Source organism: Xenopus laevis, chromosome 5L, assembly GCF_017654675.1.
Source record: "Xenopus laevis strain J_2021 chromosome 5L, Xenopus_laevis_v10.1, whole genome shotgun sequence".
Taxonomy (NCBI): domain Eukaryota; kingdom Metazoa; phylum Chordata; class Amphibia; order Anura; family Pipidae; genus Xenopus; species Xenopus laevis.
Window position 1 is genome coordinate 56528989 of NC_054379.1, and position 14308 is coordinate 56543296.

General features: G+C 38.3%; 1 protein-coding gene across 9 annotated transcripts in view; it reads left to right on the forward strand.

Annotated features, from left to right (window-relative positions):
* qki.L (QKI, KH domain containing, RNA binding L homeolog) overlaps positions 1 to 14308 on the forward strand; it is a 125642-nt gene that overhangs the window by 56129 nt on the left and 55205 nt on the right. For all 9 annotated transcript variants that reach the window (XM_041562168.1, XM_041562167.1, XM_041562170.1 and 6 more), the window contains 1 exon segment: positions 9232 to 9348. In XM_041562168.1, the coding sequence (XP_041418102.1) occupies positions 9232 to 9348 (117 nt within the window).

Here is a 14308-nt window from a genome sequence, read left to right on the forward strand (position 1 = left end):
AGTTCACAAATGACAGAGAAGTAACTTAAAGGAAAACTCTACCCCTCAAACAATGTAGGTCTCTATAAAAAGATATTGCATTAAAACAGTTCATATGTAAAACCCTGCTTCATGTAAATAACCAATTTTCAAAATAATATACTTTTTTAGTAGTATGTGCTACTATTGTGTAATCATAAATAGAAAACTGCCTTTTTAAAAAATAAGGGCAGCCCCCTGGGATCGTATGATTCAAGGTGCACACAAACATACCAAACAATCTATACTTGTTAGGTCACATGAGCCAATTAACAGACAGAGTTCTCTCTTTTGCTTCCACACTTCTTCCTGTTACAGTTAGAGTTGTAGTATTTCTGGTCATTTGATATCTCAGGCAGCACACAGATCAGTTTCATACAAAACCTTAACCCCTTTTATTATCTCCAGTAAATACTAAAATCAGTGCCTCTTATATGCTGCTGAGCAGTGTAATTTTTCCAATTATTATTATTGCACCAAATCCAATTTTTTTTTTGTTTACTTTGCAAAATATCGAATATTCCACAAATGATGTTGCAAAATCCAAATTATAATTTGCATATGTAAATGAGTCAAATAGGAAAAAAAACAAACGGGCTCTAAAGTCACATGATTGTAATAGTTCCGATTCGGTTTGGCCTGGCACTTGGATTTGTCCATAAAAAGCCCTGATTCCATGGACCCCTACTAAATATTTAGTTTTGATAGGCATATTTCTTTGACCTTATTCAGAGTGTTTTCTGGAGTCTCCCCTGTCTAATAAGGTGAAGGTGTTGGAACAAATAATGATGAGGTTAACTGAAGGGGATTTAGAAAATAAATGCATCTTAATTCCATCCTTTTCATTATTGATTAGCTGGAGATAGGTTATACATGTATGAAATTGTCAATAGAGTTCCTATTCCCACAACTTTACTTGATAAATGTGATGGGTTTAATTGAAGGAAACTGAGGTAGCTTACTTGAGATGGTGAATATATATGTGTGTGACACTTTGGATAGAAAGTTTATAAAATAGACAATATGGGGATTATTGGGTTAGCTGAAGGGTATTTTGGTTTGGGAGGCCACATGGTAGTGGTGTTTACTCATTGCAGAGGGTGTGAGATGCTGTGGCAGCAGTCTGAATAACTCAAATTATATTGTAGCACACAGTGTAAAAATTTCTCCGAATTGTGGTGCTAATGAGACATGCAGGGGATTAACACCTCAAAAAGAAGAGAGGGGACAGTGGTCTGTGTGTGCACTAAACACATGCTTTTATACACACATTACAACTATTCCATGGAAAAAGTGCCAAGGAAATGTGACTGTGTGCCATAAGTCTGCACTTTCTTATGCTTTCTAGTGTGAGAATCCAACAATGATGAAAGCAATGAGTTAGGTCTTGGGTCCATGCTATCAAGATAGTTGAGTCTTCTCCAGTTGATTATACTTTTTATGTAGGTACTAAAGTTGTTATAACATTTTTTAAATGTAAAACTTTTTCTCTTAAATTACATTTTCCTTTTGTACAGTGCTCTTTTAATTATGATTAATGATTATTATTATTTTTTTTTTTTTGAGCCAGTCTGTCCTCAAGCATGTGCAGTTGTTTGTTTCAAACATTCAGCAAGCTCCCAACCAGGACAGCAACCTGGTGAAAAAAAGGATGAAACCTAAACCTTCCAGCTTTGAAATTTAGCTGATAGATATACAAAATGCTTGTCTAAGCACCCCCTTGGATATGGCACTTCTTCAACTTCTCATACTCTCAATTATTTATATCTTTATAAATTATAAATAGAAATTAAATTTTAACATATTATTGTGTCTTCAGATGACAGAACATCCCATCTCTTAGTTCCTAGCAGTCCAAACAGCTAAAAAATGGAGGTTGCAAGGGTGTGTTATTAGTCTGTGAGCCCATAATGAGTTCAAGTCAAGTTGTTTGTGAAGGTCAAGAGCTCTAGCAGTTTATCTGCTCGGGTTGTCAAAGCAGAATAAAAATTCTGTGCGATCTCTGACATTCGTTGGCATTCTCTTCTCAAACAGAGCAAATTTAATTTTGTGCAGAAAGTATGCCACATTTCTATATACCGTCGTTTATGTAACACAAATAAACGATATCTTAACTGTTCAAAGAGTGCTTCAAATAATTGTCCTATATACCTAGAGGATTTTGAAATTTTTTATTCATATTGCGCTTGAGTCTAAAGGTCATTGCCGACTGTTCAAAATGCTCGGAATGATTGTCTTATCATCATAACACTAATCTGGCAAAACAGATTAATAATGCTTGTGATCTTGATAACATGCAGATTTCGGGAAACAGGTGCTCGGAGGCTTAGAACCAAAAATAATGTAGCTAGTATTAGATAGAACATTCTAAATCCTTTAAATCTACATTATTCACATCTAACAACAGAAGCACAGTATAGTTGCAGGCATTGTTCAATAGAGATTAAGATTTGCAATTACTGTGGATGCAATAGATCCAAATACATAAGCTGGGTTTATTCCTATAGTGGAATTTGTCATGTACATTCGCATCAACTATTTCTCATGACACTGTCATTTTAGAAATACATTGGATTTTGCATATATTTTTAAAGAAATGATAATATTCTCCCTTCACCCTGAATGTATAATATCTATAGTAATCCCTGGTCATTTATTTACATAAAATGCTTGCAATCTGGCTTTCTCCATCTATTATGGGGAAAAAAAACATAAGGGCCCTTACTGTTGTGCTTATGTTCGTTTATTGAAATACATGCTTAACCCTTTGCCTGCCAAGCACGTACACCGTACGTTCTGGCAGGCAAGGGCTTTAACTGCCAAGCACGTACCTTGTACGTGCTTGCAGTTTAACGTGCTGTACTCTGCATCAGCGGCTTTAGCCGCCTCTGCAGAGGTTTAGCAGCATTGACAGCCCCCTGGGCAACGAGACTGGGGGGCTGTCATGTAGGTCCTGCGACAGGATTGTCGCAGGGCCGACCTAAAAGAAGCAGACACAGCAGATCGCGTGTCTGCCTTGCTGCACTGCTTCCTCCTCCTTACCTCGTGTTCCAGCGACGCCCACACAGTTCCTGCTTGCCGTGACTCTGCAGACACCTACATTTATACACTCATACACACATACACACATATTTTAGTAAAAAAAACAAAAAAATTGTGTATTTTTTACCCCTAAAAACTGTTTATTTCAGCAGCGTGACTATTGGATAATTGATTTTCGACCACTAATTACGCTGTTGGTGCAGTTATTTTGTTATTTCATTGATTTGCACAATTTTTGTGGTTTTATTGCAATTTTATCCCTGCATTATTGTTCCTTATGTATCTTTAGTATAGTTTTGCTTTTTTGCTGTTTGGTGCTTTGGTATAGAAAGATATATTTTACTTAGATTGATCCGTCAGAAGATAGGCTTTCCAAAAATATATGGTTTTCTGGGGCCTTTTTACAGTTTTGGGGGTCTTACGGAACATAACGCACAGCAGCTTTTCAGCAGCTTAGTTGGCCAGCGTGAAAATTCATATGCACGTTTTTCATTTGGGGCCCGTACACACCACATACTTTGGTAAATCTATGCATATTGGGCATCAAACTATTCAGTAGACCTCTGAAATCCATATTTAGGGTGGTTTTTCTTAGTACGTAAAACATTGTGTGCGATAAATGTGGCAAACTGCAACATTTTTAGGCGATTTTCAGAAATGTAAAAATCTCTATGTTTAGAAAAGCTTTGCAGTTTGGTAGTTTGGTGTAGAAAGACGTCTTTATCTTGGTTGGTTTCGTCAGAATGTGTACTTTCCAAAAACATATGGTTTCGGTTGGTCTTTGCTGTTAGGAGGGTCTTGAGGCACATAATATGAAGTCAAGGGTCTATGTTTACAGAAGGCACTTACATTTGGGGTCCGTTCATGCCAGCTGCCTTGGGATATCAATGCATATTGGGCATAAAACTGTTCAGTAGACCCTTGGCATCAGTATTTATGGTGTTTTACAATTGTATGTAAGAAGTTGGGTGAGATAAATGCGGCCAATTGCAATATTTTTAGGCGATTTTCAGAAATGTAAAAACCGTTGCTTTTATCGCCAAATTTAGGAAAGGCTTGCAACTTGGTACTCCGGAGTACAAAGACATGCATACCCAATTTGGATTCGCGGGAATGTGTAATTTCCAAAAATATATATGGTTTTCTGGGGCGAACATGCTTTTTTCTACCTTTGCCGCCGCCCCCCAAAAACATGTGTTGAATTTGCAGTACCTGAAATGACAGACCATATGGGGGTCTTCCTTTTGGGGCCCCTATATGCCACGTGCTTGGGTACACCTATACATATTGGGCATCAAACTGTTCAGAGGACCCTAGGCTTTCATATTTGGGGTGATTTCTCTTGATACCTAAAAGTATGTGGGTAATACAATGCTGCAGGGTAGAAATTTTGAGGTGATTTTTGGAAGTGTCACCAAAATCACCAAATTTAGGAATGGTTTGCGGCTTGGTACTTTGGATTACAAAGACATGCATACCCAATTTAGATTCGTGGGAATGTGTACTTTCCGAAAATATATGGTTTTCTGGGGTGAAATTACTTTTTTCTACTTTTGCACCCCCCAAAACTATGTAAATGTGTTGATTTTGCAGTACCTGAAATGACAGACCATACGGGGGGGGTCTTCATTTTAGGGCCCCTATATGCCACGTGCTTGGGTACACCTATACATATTTGGCATAAAACTGTTCAGAGGACCCTAGGCTTTCATATTTGGGGTGATTTCTCTTGATACCTAAAAGTATGTGGGTAATTCGATGCTGCAGGGTAGACATTTTGAGGTGATTTTTGGAAATGTCACCAAAATCGCCAAATTTAGGAATGGTTTGCGGCTTGGTACTTTGGAGTTGAAAGACATGTATACCCAATTTGAATTCAGGGGAATGTGTACTTTCCGAAAATGTTTTTTTGGGGTGAACGTACTTTTTTCTACCTTTGCCCCCCCCCCCCCAAACTATGTAAATGTGTTGATTTTGCAGCACCTGAAATGACAGACCATATGGGGTCTTCATTTTGGGGCCCCTATATGTCACGTGCTTGGGTACACCTATACATATTGGGCATCAAACTGTTCAGCAGACCCCATGCTTTCATATTTGGGGTAATTTGTCATAACTAATAGTATGTTTGATAAAAGATGCTTCAGGGTGGAAGTTTTGAGGTGATTTTTGGAACTGTCCCAAAAATTGCCAAATTTAGGAAAGATTTGCGGCTCGGTGCTTTGGAGTATAAAGACATGCATACCCAATTTGGATTCGGGGGAATGTGTACTTTCCGAAAATATATGGTTTTCTGGGGTGAACGTACTTTTTTATACCTTTGCCACCTCCCAAAACGATGTAAATGTGTTGATTTTGTAGTACCTGAAATGGCAGACCATATGGGGTGTCTTCATTTTATATGCCATGTGCTTGGGTACACCTATACATATTGGGCATCAACCTGTTCAGGGGACCCCAGGCTTTCATATTTGGGGTGATGATACATAATAGTATGTTGGAAATACGATGTTGCAGGTTGACGTTTTGAGGTGATTTTAGAAAATGGCACCAAAATTGCCAAATTTAGGAAGAGTTTGCGGCTTAGTGCTTTGGAGTAGAAAGACATGCATACCCAATTTGAATTCGGGGGAATGGGTACTTTCCGAAAATATATGGTTTTCTGGGGTGAACATACATTTTTTTCTAACTTTGCCCCCCCCCAAACTATGTAAATGTGTTGATTTTGCAGTATCTGGAATTACAGAACTGATAGCTCAAATGAGGTGTCTACATTTTAGGGCCCCTATATACCACATGCTTAGGTAAACCTATACATATTGGGCATCAAACTGTTCAGTGGACTCCAGGCTTTCATATTTGATACCTAATGATGTGTGGGAGATATGATGCTGTAGAGTGGAAGCTTTGAGGTCATTTTTAAAAAAAAATCACTAATTTCTATAAAACATTATAAATTTAGGAAACAATTGCAACTTGGTAGTTTGGAGTACAAAGATATATTTACCCATTTTTGATTCACCAGAATCTGTTCTTTCTAATAATGGGTAGTTTCTAGGTTAAACCTACTGTTAGCGGAATGTTTGGCCTTAAAATCAGAAGTATGCCGTTTGGGGAGTGATGTTTTAGAAATTTGGTAGTGAACTGCTTGTAGATTTTGAGCTATATAAGTGAGAAATCTCCATAAAACTTTATATATCTGGTATTGCAGTGTTCAGGAGACATAGACCTTTCCAAATCGGCTGTGTTCTTGTACATAAAATAAATGATGTTTCTGATATATGTTATTGTTCTTTGTGAACATGATTTTTTTCATTTTATTAAACACTTAGAAGCCTATATTTTTTTACAGAAGTAGAATTACACCAAATTTCTTGCATATTTTGAAAGTTCAGGTTGTCCTGAAAAAAACAATATTTTGTTTCCTGGGTAAACTAAAAGACCACCCCAGGAAAGGTCCTTAAAGTGAAAGAGTACAAAAAATCTAAAAACTGCTTGGCAGTAGATGTTCGCATCTAGACAAAATGGCTGGCAGGGAAAGGGTTTTAAGGGGAATTCTACAAAAACATAACTTAAGCTTTTTGAAAAGTAAACATAATTTCAAGCAACTTTGTAATATACATCAATTAAAAAATATGCAGACTTTTCATGATTTTTAATGGTTTCTGACAGTTTCCTAAGCCTAGCCCCCTGCTCTCCTTCTGATCTTTCTGACTACTATACTCAGCCTGCATCCTCCAAACCCCACAATTCCCTGTACATGTCATTTTTCTAAGCAAATGAACATCACAGTGCAATGCATTGTGGATTATGTAGTTCTTGCATGTTGTCTGTAAAATGTGGAGAAGTTGTTACCGTTTGTAACATCAGTGTAAATTTTAGTCCCTTCATCCTTGCCAGGATTTCACTGTGCTGGATGCTTTTGATTAACTTAAAATCCTTTCTGTAATAATGACTTGATCACTCCTGCATACCACACAGCACATAAGCTGACTAGATACTGAATGGTAGCTTTCAGATGCATTTTCCCCCTTCTTACTTTAGTTCTGAAGGGAAATATACTGTATATGTATGTACTCAAAACCCTTCAATGTTGAGAGAATACCCCCCCCTAAAAAAAAAAAACCCAATGAATTAGCTTAGGCATGTTTCCAGCTTTGTGCTTGTAGTTTTCATAGGCATCCACATTTAATATGCCAATAATTTATCTTCTGCGTTACTGCCTCTTTTGAAATCCAAACGCGTGCAGACACTATGAAATACAGCCCATTTTAGAATCAGACAGGCTGCTGAGCCTCTAAGTGGAAGCTGTAATGTGTTCTGGCAGGAAGGCTTTTCTGCTTTTTTTCCACCTTAAAGTTTAAATAAGATATTATTCTGTCCTATCCTAGTGACCGTATGCATGGTTCTATTTTCTCAGTGGATCTTGATTGTCTGTTCTTTCTCCCTGGAATATTGACTGGGAATATAGAGAACATAAATCCACCGTTCAATTTACTTTTGTTGGGTCAGCCGTGAATATGTGAAGCCTCTGCAGTGCTGGGGCTGTGACACAGCTTAGTGAGTGACTAGGAATTGAAAACTACATCTGTGTGTTCATCTTGGCTTGATTAATTCCGATCATTGTTGATTTACGTGCTGGCTCTTCAGCAATCAGACAGTTCCTGTCTGCACCACACAGGCACTCCACTTGCTCTCTTTATTTCTCTTTTCCATGTGCCTTTTGGATGTTCATTGGAGGCCATCAAAATTCAGGGTATAGTTTTGTGACACTGTTCAGCTGAATCATCATTATTATTATGAGTATGTGTATGTGTGTATGTATGTATATATATATATATATATATATATATATATATATCAGTCCTGGACTGGAGCACACCATTCATATTGAGCAGCTGCCTGGGTGCTGGTTAAATTTTCATACATACAAACCAATCTCGATAAACCGCACAACACAGGACTTATTTAATGCAAAAAGTGGTAAAAAGTTTATTCGACGTTTCGGTTCAAATACAAGAACCTTCCTCAGGTGGGGTACCATATATATATATTTGTGTATATTTGTGTGTTATATTTTTTAGATTGTTATTCATATATAAACATATTTATTTAGATGGCTTTTGTTGGTTAATGTAGAAAGTTCCAAGAGATATCTTTTTATTGGTTGCTTTGTTCTTCTCTTTTTTCGTTTCTTTATTTAGATATTTCTAAAATAGCTAACTCTTTAACTTCTTAATGCTTGTTTAAAAGCATGTTTTTTGGATTTGGCACTAATCCTATACAAGAAGGCTAGCCTACAGAACTAAATGCAAACCCTAATATGCAAACAAATTTTGTTGCTTTCACTTAAGAACCATCAATTAACGACATTAAGGGGCATATTTATCAAGGGTCGAATTTCGAATTCAAAAACCGAATAGGTCCGTTTTCGATCGAATAGCTCCGTATTAGGCTGAATACGAATCAATGTAATATCGCATTCGATCAAATTCGACCAATTGACTCCAAATAGGTTCTAGGAGGTCCCCCATAGGCTACAACAGCAATTCGGCAGGTTTTGGATGGCGAATGGTCGGTTGAAATTTTAAAGATATCAAATTTGGACCATTCCTGTAGTCGAAATACACAAAAAATAGCTTGAAATTCAAATTTTTTTCATTTGAAAATTCACCTCGACCTGATAAATCTGCCCCTTAGTTTTTGAACGGAATTAAATCCTGCAGAAAGAGCTGAGATTTGGCCTAACTAAGAACTAAATACTGAACAATGATAAACATTACATTTGATGAGCAAACCAGCCTTCTTTTGCATATTCAAAATAGAGCCAAAAATCATTTTTGAACAAAAAATTATTTAATTCATTTGTTCAGTGCTTTAAAGTTATGTGACTTTTAAGAGTTAAGAATCATTTCTTCATTTCAGCTGAATGATTCCTGAACTGAATCCCAGGTTCTATACATCCCTAATAAGGGCTACTTATTTGTGTCTATAAAAGCTGTTCACAGTAGAGCCATAACTGGCAATTTCAGCCTATATTTCTGTTTTTCGCATGTCAGATGAAAACATTTTTTTAAAAATTAATATAATCCTTCTAATATTGGCAAATAAATCTGACTTCAGCATTTGTAAACTTCAGTTCTTACAATATATATTATTTATTTTCCTTAGTTCAATTTTGTTGGACGTATTCTGGGACCCAGAGGACTTACAGCTAAACAACTAGAAGCAGAAACAGGGTGTAAAATTATGGTCCGAGGCAAGGGCTCCATGAGGGACAAAAAGAAGGTATGTCTGTTTTAATGAGCAGTTTCTGGATGAAATGTCATTGAAATGTTTTCATGCTGTTTGCTGTTTAGGGGTTTTTCTTTTTTTGTTTTTTTTTTTAGTGGTTCCACAGATGTAGATGACTTGACTGCTTAAATGAGACATATGTAAAAAAAAAAAAAACAAGAATGTGCCAGTGCATTAACATCTTAAAAATATAGAATGAATGTGCTTTAAAAAGTTGTGTTTCTGGTTACATTATTGAAAATTTATGCAAAAACCCTACTTGTCCCACCCATTTGTTCCACTTTCTGCCCGCTTAATTAACTGGCTGTGGAGGGGAGACTAGGGAACTGAAGCCTGTCTTTGCTTGTGTGACTACAGGGCTGTAAGTTGGCTTATCCCCTTCCTACTGTGCTTCTGGCAGGTACCATTAGGACACGCCCACCCTTTATTTGCAACAGGTACCAGAGAACATCCATGTTGAGCTCAAATAAAGGGGCTAATTTTAAAGACAATATTAATTTACAGCCAAAAGTAAAACCAGCACTATACAGTAAACATAATTGCCTACAAAGTTAGGGTTTTTTCCTTTATCCTATATGTCTCCTTTAAAAGAGCAATAAACTTCTATTGTATGTATGCAAATTTGGGCCCCATGGAATGTGTTTCTGCAACCTTGAGCAAAACAATGCGTTTAATGTATATTATACTACATGGAGTTGTACTGATGTGAACTAATTGCAATGTTCTGTACTGGAAAAGATATTTACGTTATTCTCTGTCAATGTATCTACTTTTGAAAAATAAAAGAGATTAAAAAAAAAAAAAGAAGGAAACTTCTATTGTATGACTGTACGACTGGTTTATGATTCTAAGAGCAGTTATCAGTGCAATAAAAATTAATGGACATAGTAGAGGCGCAGCTGCCTGTGTTGATAGCTAGAACCACCTACTCTATGGCTAGTGCTACATACAACATTTTCTGACATAAATATGTCAGCAGAGAAAACACTGATCCACAGCCCTACTCCCTATCTTCAGTATGCACTGCCAGGCTTTAGTCACAAAATCCCAATAGTTTGGATTTACGTGAAATCCCTCCCTGTGTGTGCTCTGACCTGTGGATGCCTGCTGGTGCAAATTAAAGTCAGGGTAGAAGGCTGCAGATCTGCTTTTTCTAGAAAATGCAGTGTGTGACGTTAGCTTTCTAAGCAGTTACCAGCGATATGGTTAATATAACATGGACAGTGTTGTGCACTTTTAAATGGTGCATAATTCAAGTGGCAAGGTAATTTAGGTTAAAGTGACCCTGTAATTTTTATACGCACTTGGCTACCATTTATGTGAGGTTTTTTTTTATCATTTAAAGCAAACCAAGCTGTTCTTTACAGAACAAACATTGACTACACCGTGCTTAAACAAACTAGATAGTTCTTTGAACCTTTAAATGATGTGTAACTGTAGTGTTTTCCAGTGTCGCCTTTTAATTCTTAAAGGGATACTGTCATGGGAAAAAATTTTTTTTCCAAAATGAATCAGTTAATAGTGCTGCTCCAGCAGAATTCTGCACTGAAATCCATTTCTCAAAAGAGCAAACAGATTTTTTTATATTCAATTTTGAAATCTGACATGGGGCTAGACATTTTGTCAATTTCCCAGCTGCCCCATGTCATGTGACTTGTGCTCTGATAAACTTCAATCACTCTTTACTGCTGTACTGCAAGTTGGAGTGATATCACCCCCTCCCTTTTCCCCCCCAGCAGCCAAACAAAAGAACAATGGGAAGGTAACCAGATAACAGCTCACTAACACAAGATAACAGCTGCCTGGTAGATCTAAGAACAACACTCAATAGTAAAAACCCATGTCCCACTGGGACACATTCAGTTGCATTGAGAAGGAAAAACAGCAGCCTGCCAGAAAGCATTTCTCTCCTCTCCTGAAGTGCAGGCACAAGTCACATGACATGGGGCAGCTGGGAAATGGACAAAATGTCTAGCCCCATGTCAGATTTCAAAATTGAATATAAAAAAATCTGTTTGCTCTTTTGAGAAATGGATTTCAATGCAGAATTCTGCTGGAGCAGCACTATTAACTGATTCATTTTGAAAAAATTTTTTTTCCCATGACAGTATCCCTTTAAGTTGAAAGGCACCTCAGGCATGTTGTTAACCCAGGATCTGTTTTCCCCATATTTTGACTTGTCTCTCCCTTGTTTTCCCAAGGAGACAGGTTTTTTTTTTTTATATTCTAGGAAACGCTTAGGTTGTTGTCAATATACTGGGCTGTAGTACTAGTAGTATTAGTTTACAACTACAATGTGCTGTGCATATTAAATGTTAAAAACTTAAAAGGAGCTAGGGTGGCCATACACTGACTTTCAAGGTATTTAACTGATTGGCTTACTAGCTGAAGCAGACCAATGCCTTGTAACGGGCCATACATAAGGATGGACTTACTCTACTGCTTTTCATTGGGCCGACAGCCCCAGTGAATAGTGATTGTGTCTAACAGAAAGAAACAGGAGACCTGGCTCATCTTCCATTGCACAATGCATCCACCAAAATGTAGCTTTGGCTGATTAAATGTTGTGTTTTGATAGATATGTTGCAATATGACAGGATTACAGGATGGTTGTTTAGCACTGACTCCTGAGCCGAAATTCATGCCCAGACAATCTAGCGTTATGGCCCAACCAATGTGGGCATGTATGGCCAGTTTTTTCCTGCTGACATTGGAAGATGTTTGCCTTGGGCCCAGTAACCCAAACCTTTTAATCAGGTGTACAATTGTTATTTTTACTGCACTACATTAGAAAAATCGAATCCAGTTTGTTATGAACATGTTGAAAAAAGGCCCAGGCCTGCTATGTACACTGTGTGCTGCCATATTTCCTGATGCAAGCTTTCTAATGACACATAAGCATGGACTACAAAGGTTCCCTTTCATGGTCTGTTACATGAAAGGGCTTATGCTTTCTTTGTGTGGGTTTGAACTGCCACTCTCTCTAAAGAATGACAAATATAGACTGATTTAGGGTTAGTTGCGTTTTCTATAGTCGCCCGAAGGCAAGTTCGGGCGACTATTGAAAACGCATAGCCGCGTATGCATTAGCGCAGGCGACTTTTCATTGTAGCCTATGGGAAAAAACGCTGAGGCAGTTCGGGGAGATAGTCGCTCAGAAGACGAGGCGATTAGTCACCAGGCGACAAAATCTCCCCAAATCTCCTCGTGTGAACTAACCCTTAAAGGGGAAAAATCCAAATCGTTGAGAGATCTGGAGATTGAGAAGGACTGCAGTTTCCAAGTAGTTGTGCTTGGATCAGCTTCTATAGGCCAAACAGATCTATATTTTCCACTGGTGGATAGCCAGATTGCAGTGTATACAACTGTACAGCTTGCAATCCCAACAGACGCAGACATCTGTTAAAGGGACATGAGCTCATTGAAACCGGTGCATAAACACAGATTTCAAAATTAAATATTAAAATATATATACATATATTTTTTCAAAGACCTTTCACCCTTTAGTTCAGATAGTGTTTATACACTTTTTTAAAGGACCAGTAACATCAAAATTTTTTTTACAAAAATTAGTTAGAATACAACAATAAAAACCCACCAAGACAAATTAAATTTTAAAATAGCAAAGCATTTATTAAGAAATAATTACCGAAACTCCACTTCCTGTCCTCTACAGAAAAGGCGACACGGCGACCATCCATACTGCAGCGCTCGATTTCTTCTCCCTGGCTATTCACTGACAGTGTGTCCTGCAGCCGGTCCCTGATCTTCACGCGAATATCCCCAGGTCCCTGTGTTTGTCTGTATGTGTATCAGCGCGATGTACGACCCCGCCGTGCTCCTGCCGACCCCGCCGCCTTGTATGTGTCTTTGGTGGAGGATCAGCGCGGGAAGCGGGGCATCAGCAGGTCCCCATCCTCTTCTTCCTCTGCCCGCCGTTCGTCCTGCATGATCTCCTCTGCTGTGCAAGAGCCCTATGCGATGCGCTTGGGAGCCGAACCGGTGCCGATACCAATTCCTGCGCAGGGTTAGTAGCTCCATTCGATGCGCTTGGTTTCTAGTGATCCCCAACACAGCAGCTCCCCAGGGCTTTTTCTCTGCCTGCCTCTTCTCCCAAAGCTACCGGAGAGCTGAATGAATGAGCAGCCAGAGAAGTTGCACGGGGAGCAAACGCTCGTCCACTTCTGCTGATCCATAACTTAGCAGCGACTGCAGCAATCCAGCTGGACAGCTGTTTGTGCAAACCCTGCGCTCTCGCAGGAATTGGTATCGGCACCGGAAGATCAGGGACCGGCTGCAGGACACACTGTCAGTGAATAGCCAGGAAGAAGAAATCGAGCGCTGCAGTATGGATGGTCGCCGTGTCGCCTTTTCTGTAGAGGACAGGAAGTGGAGTTTCAGTAAGTTATTTCTTAATAAATGCTTTGCTATTTTAAAATTTAATTTGTCTTGGTGGTTTTTTTTGTTGTATTCTAACTAATTTTTGTAAAAAATTTTTTGATGTTATTGGTCCTTTAATGGGGTTCCAACACAATTCAGTTCATTAGGTTTGAGATAGTTCCCCAGAAATAAAGACTTTTTTTTAAATTACTCTGTTTTCTATTTGACTATTTTTCTCATATTGAGGTGTAAAGTTTAATTTTTCACAATGTCTTTCTGAAGCAGCTCTGGGAGGACGTCACTAAACAGTTTAAATTGAAACATTTAAGCTGGCCATAGACGTGCAGATTTACCTTCATATCCCGACCTGCCACTAACCATTCAGATCAAATAAAGTAGTAACAACAGATCAGACGATGTTCTGGCCCTGACAGCAATCATATGAAAGTTATGGCCGACAAAGCTGGTGACAGTCTCCCTCTGATACATGCAGCAATACTATCGCTAGCCGACAGAAATTGTCTAACCTGTCTGATTGTCTGAACGTCTGATTGACCATGGCACAAAAAATGTC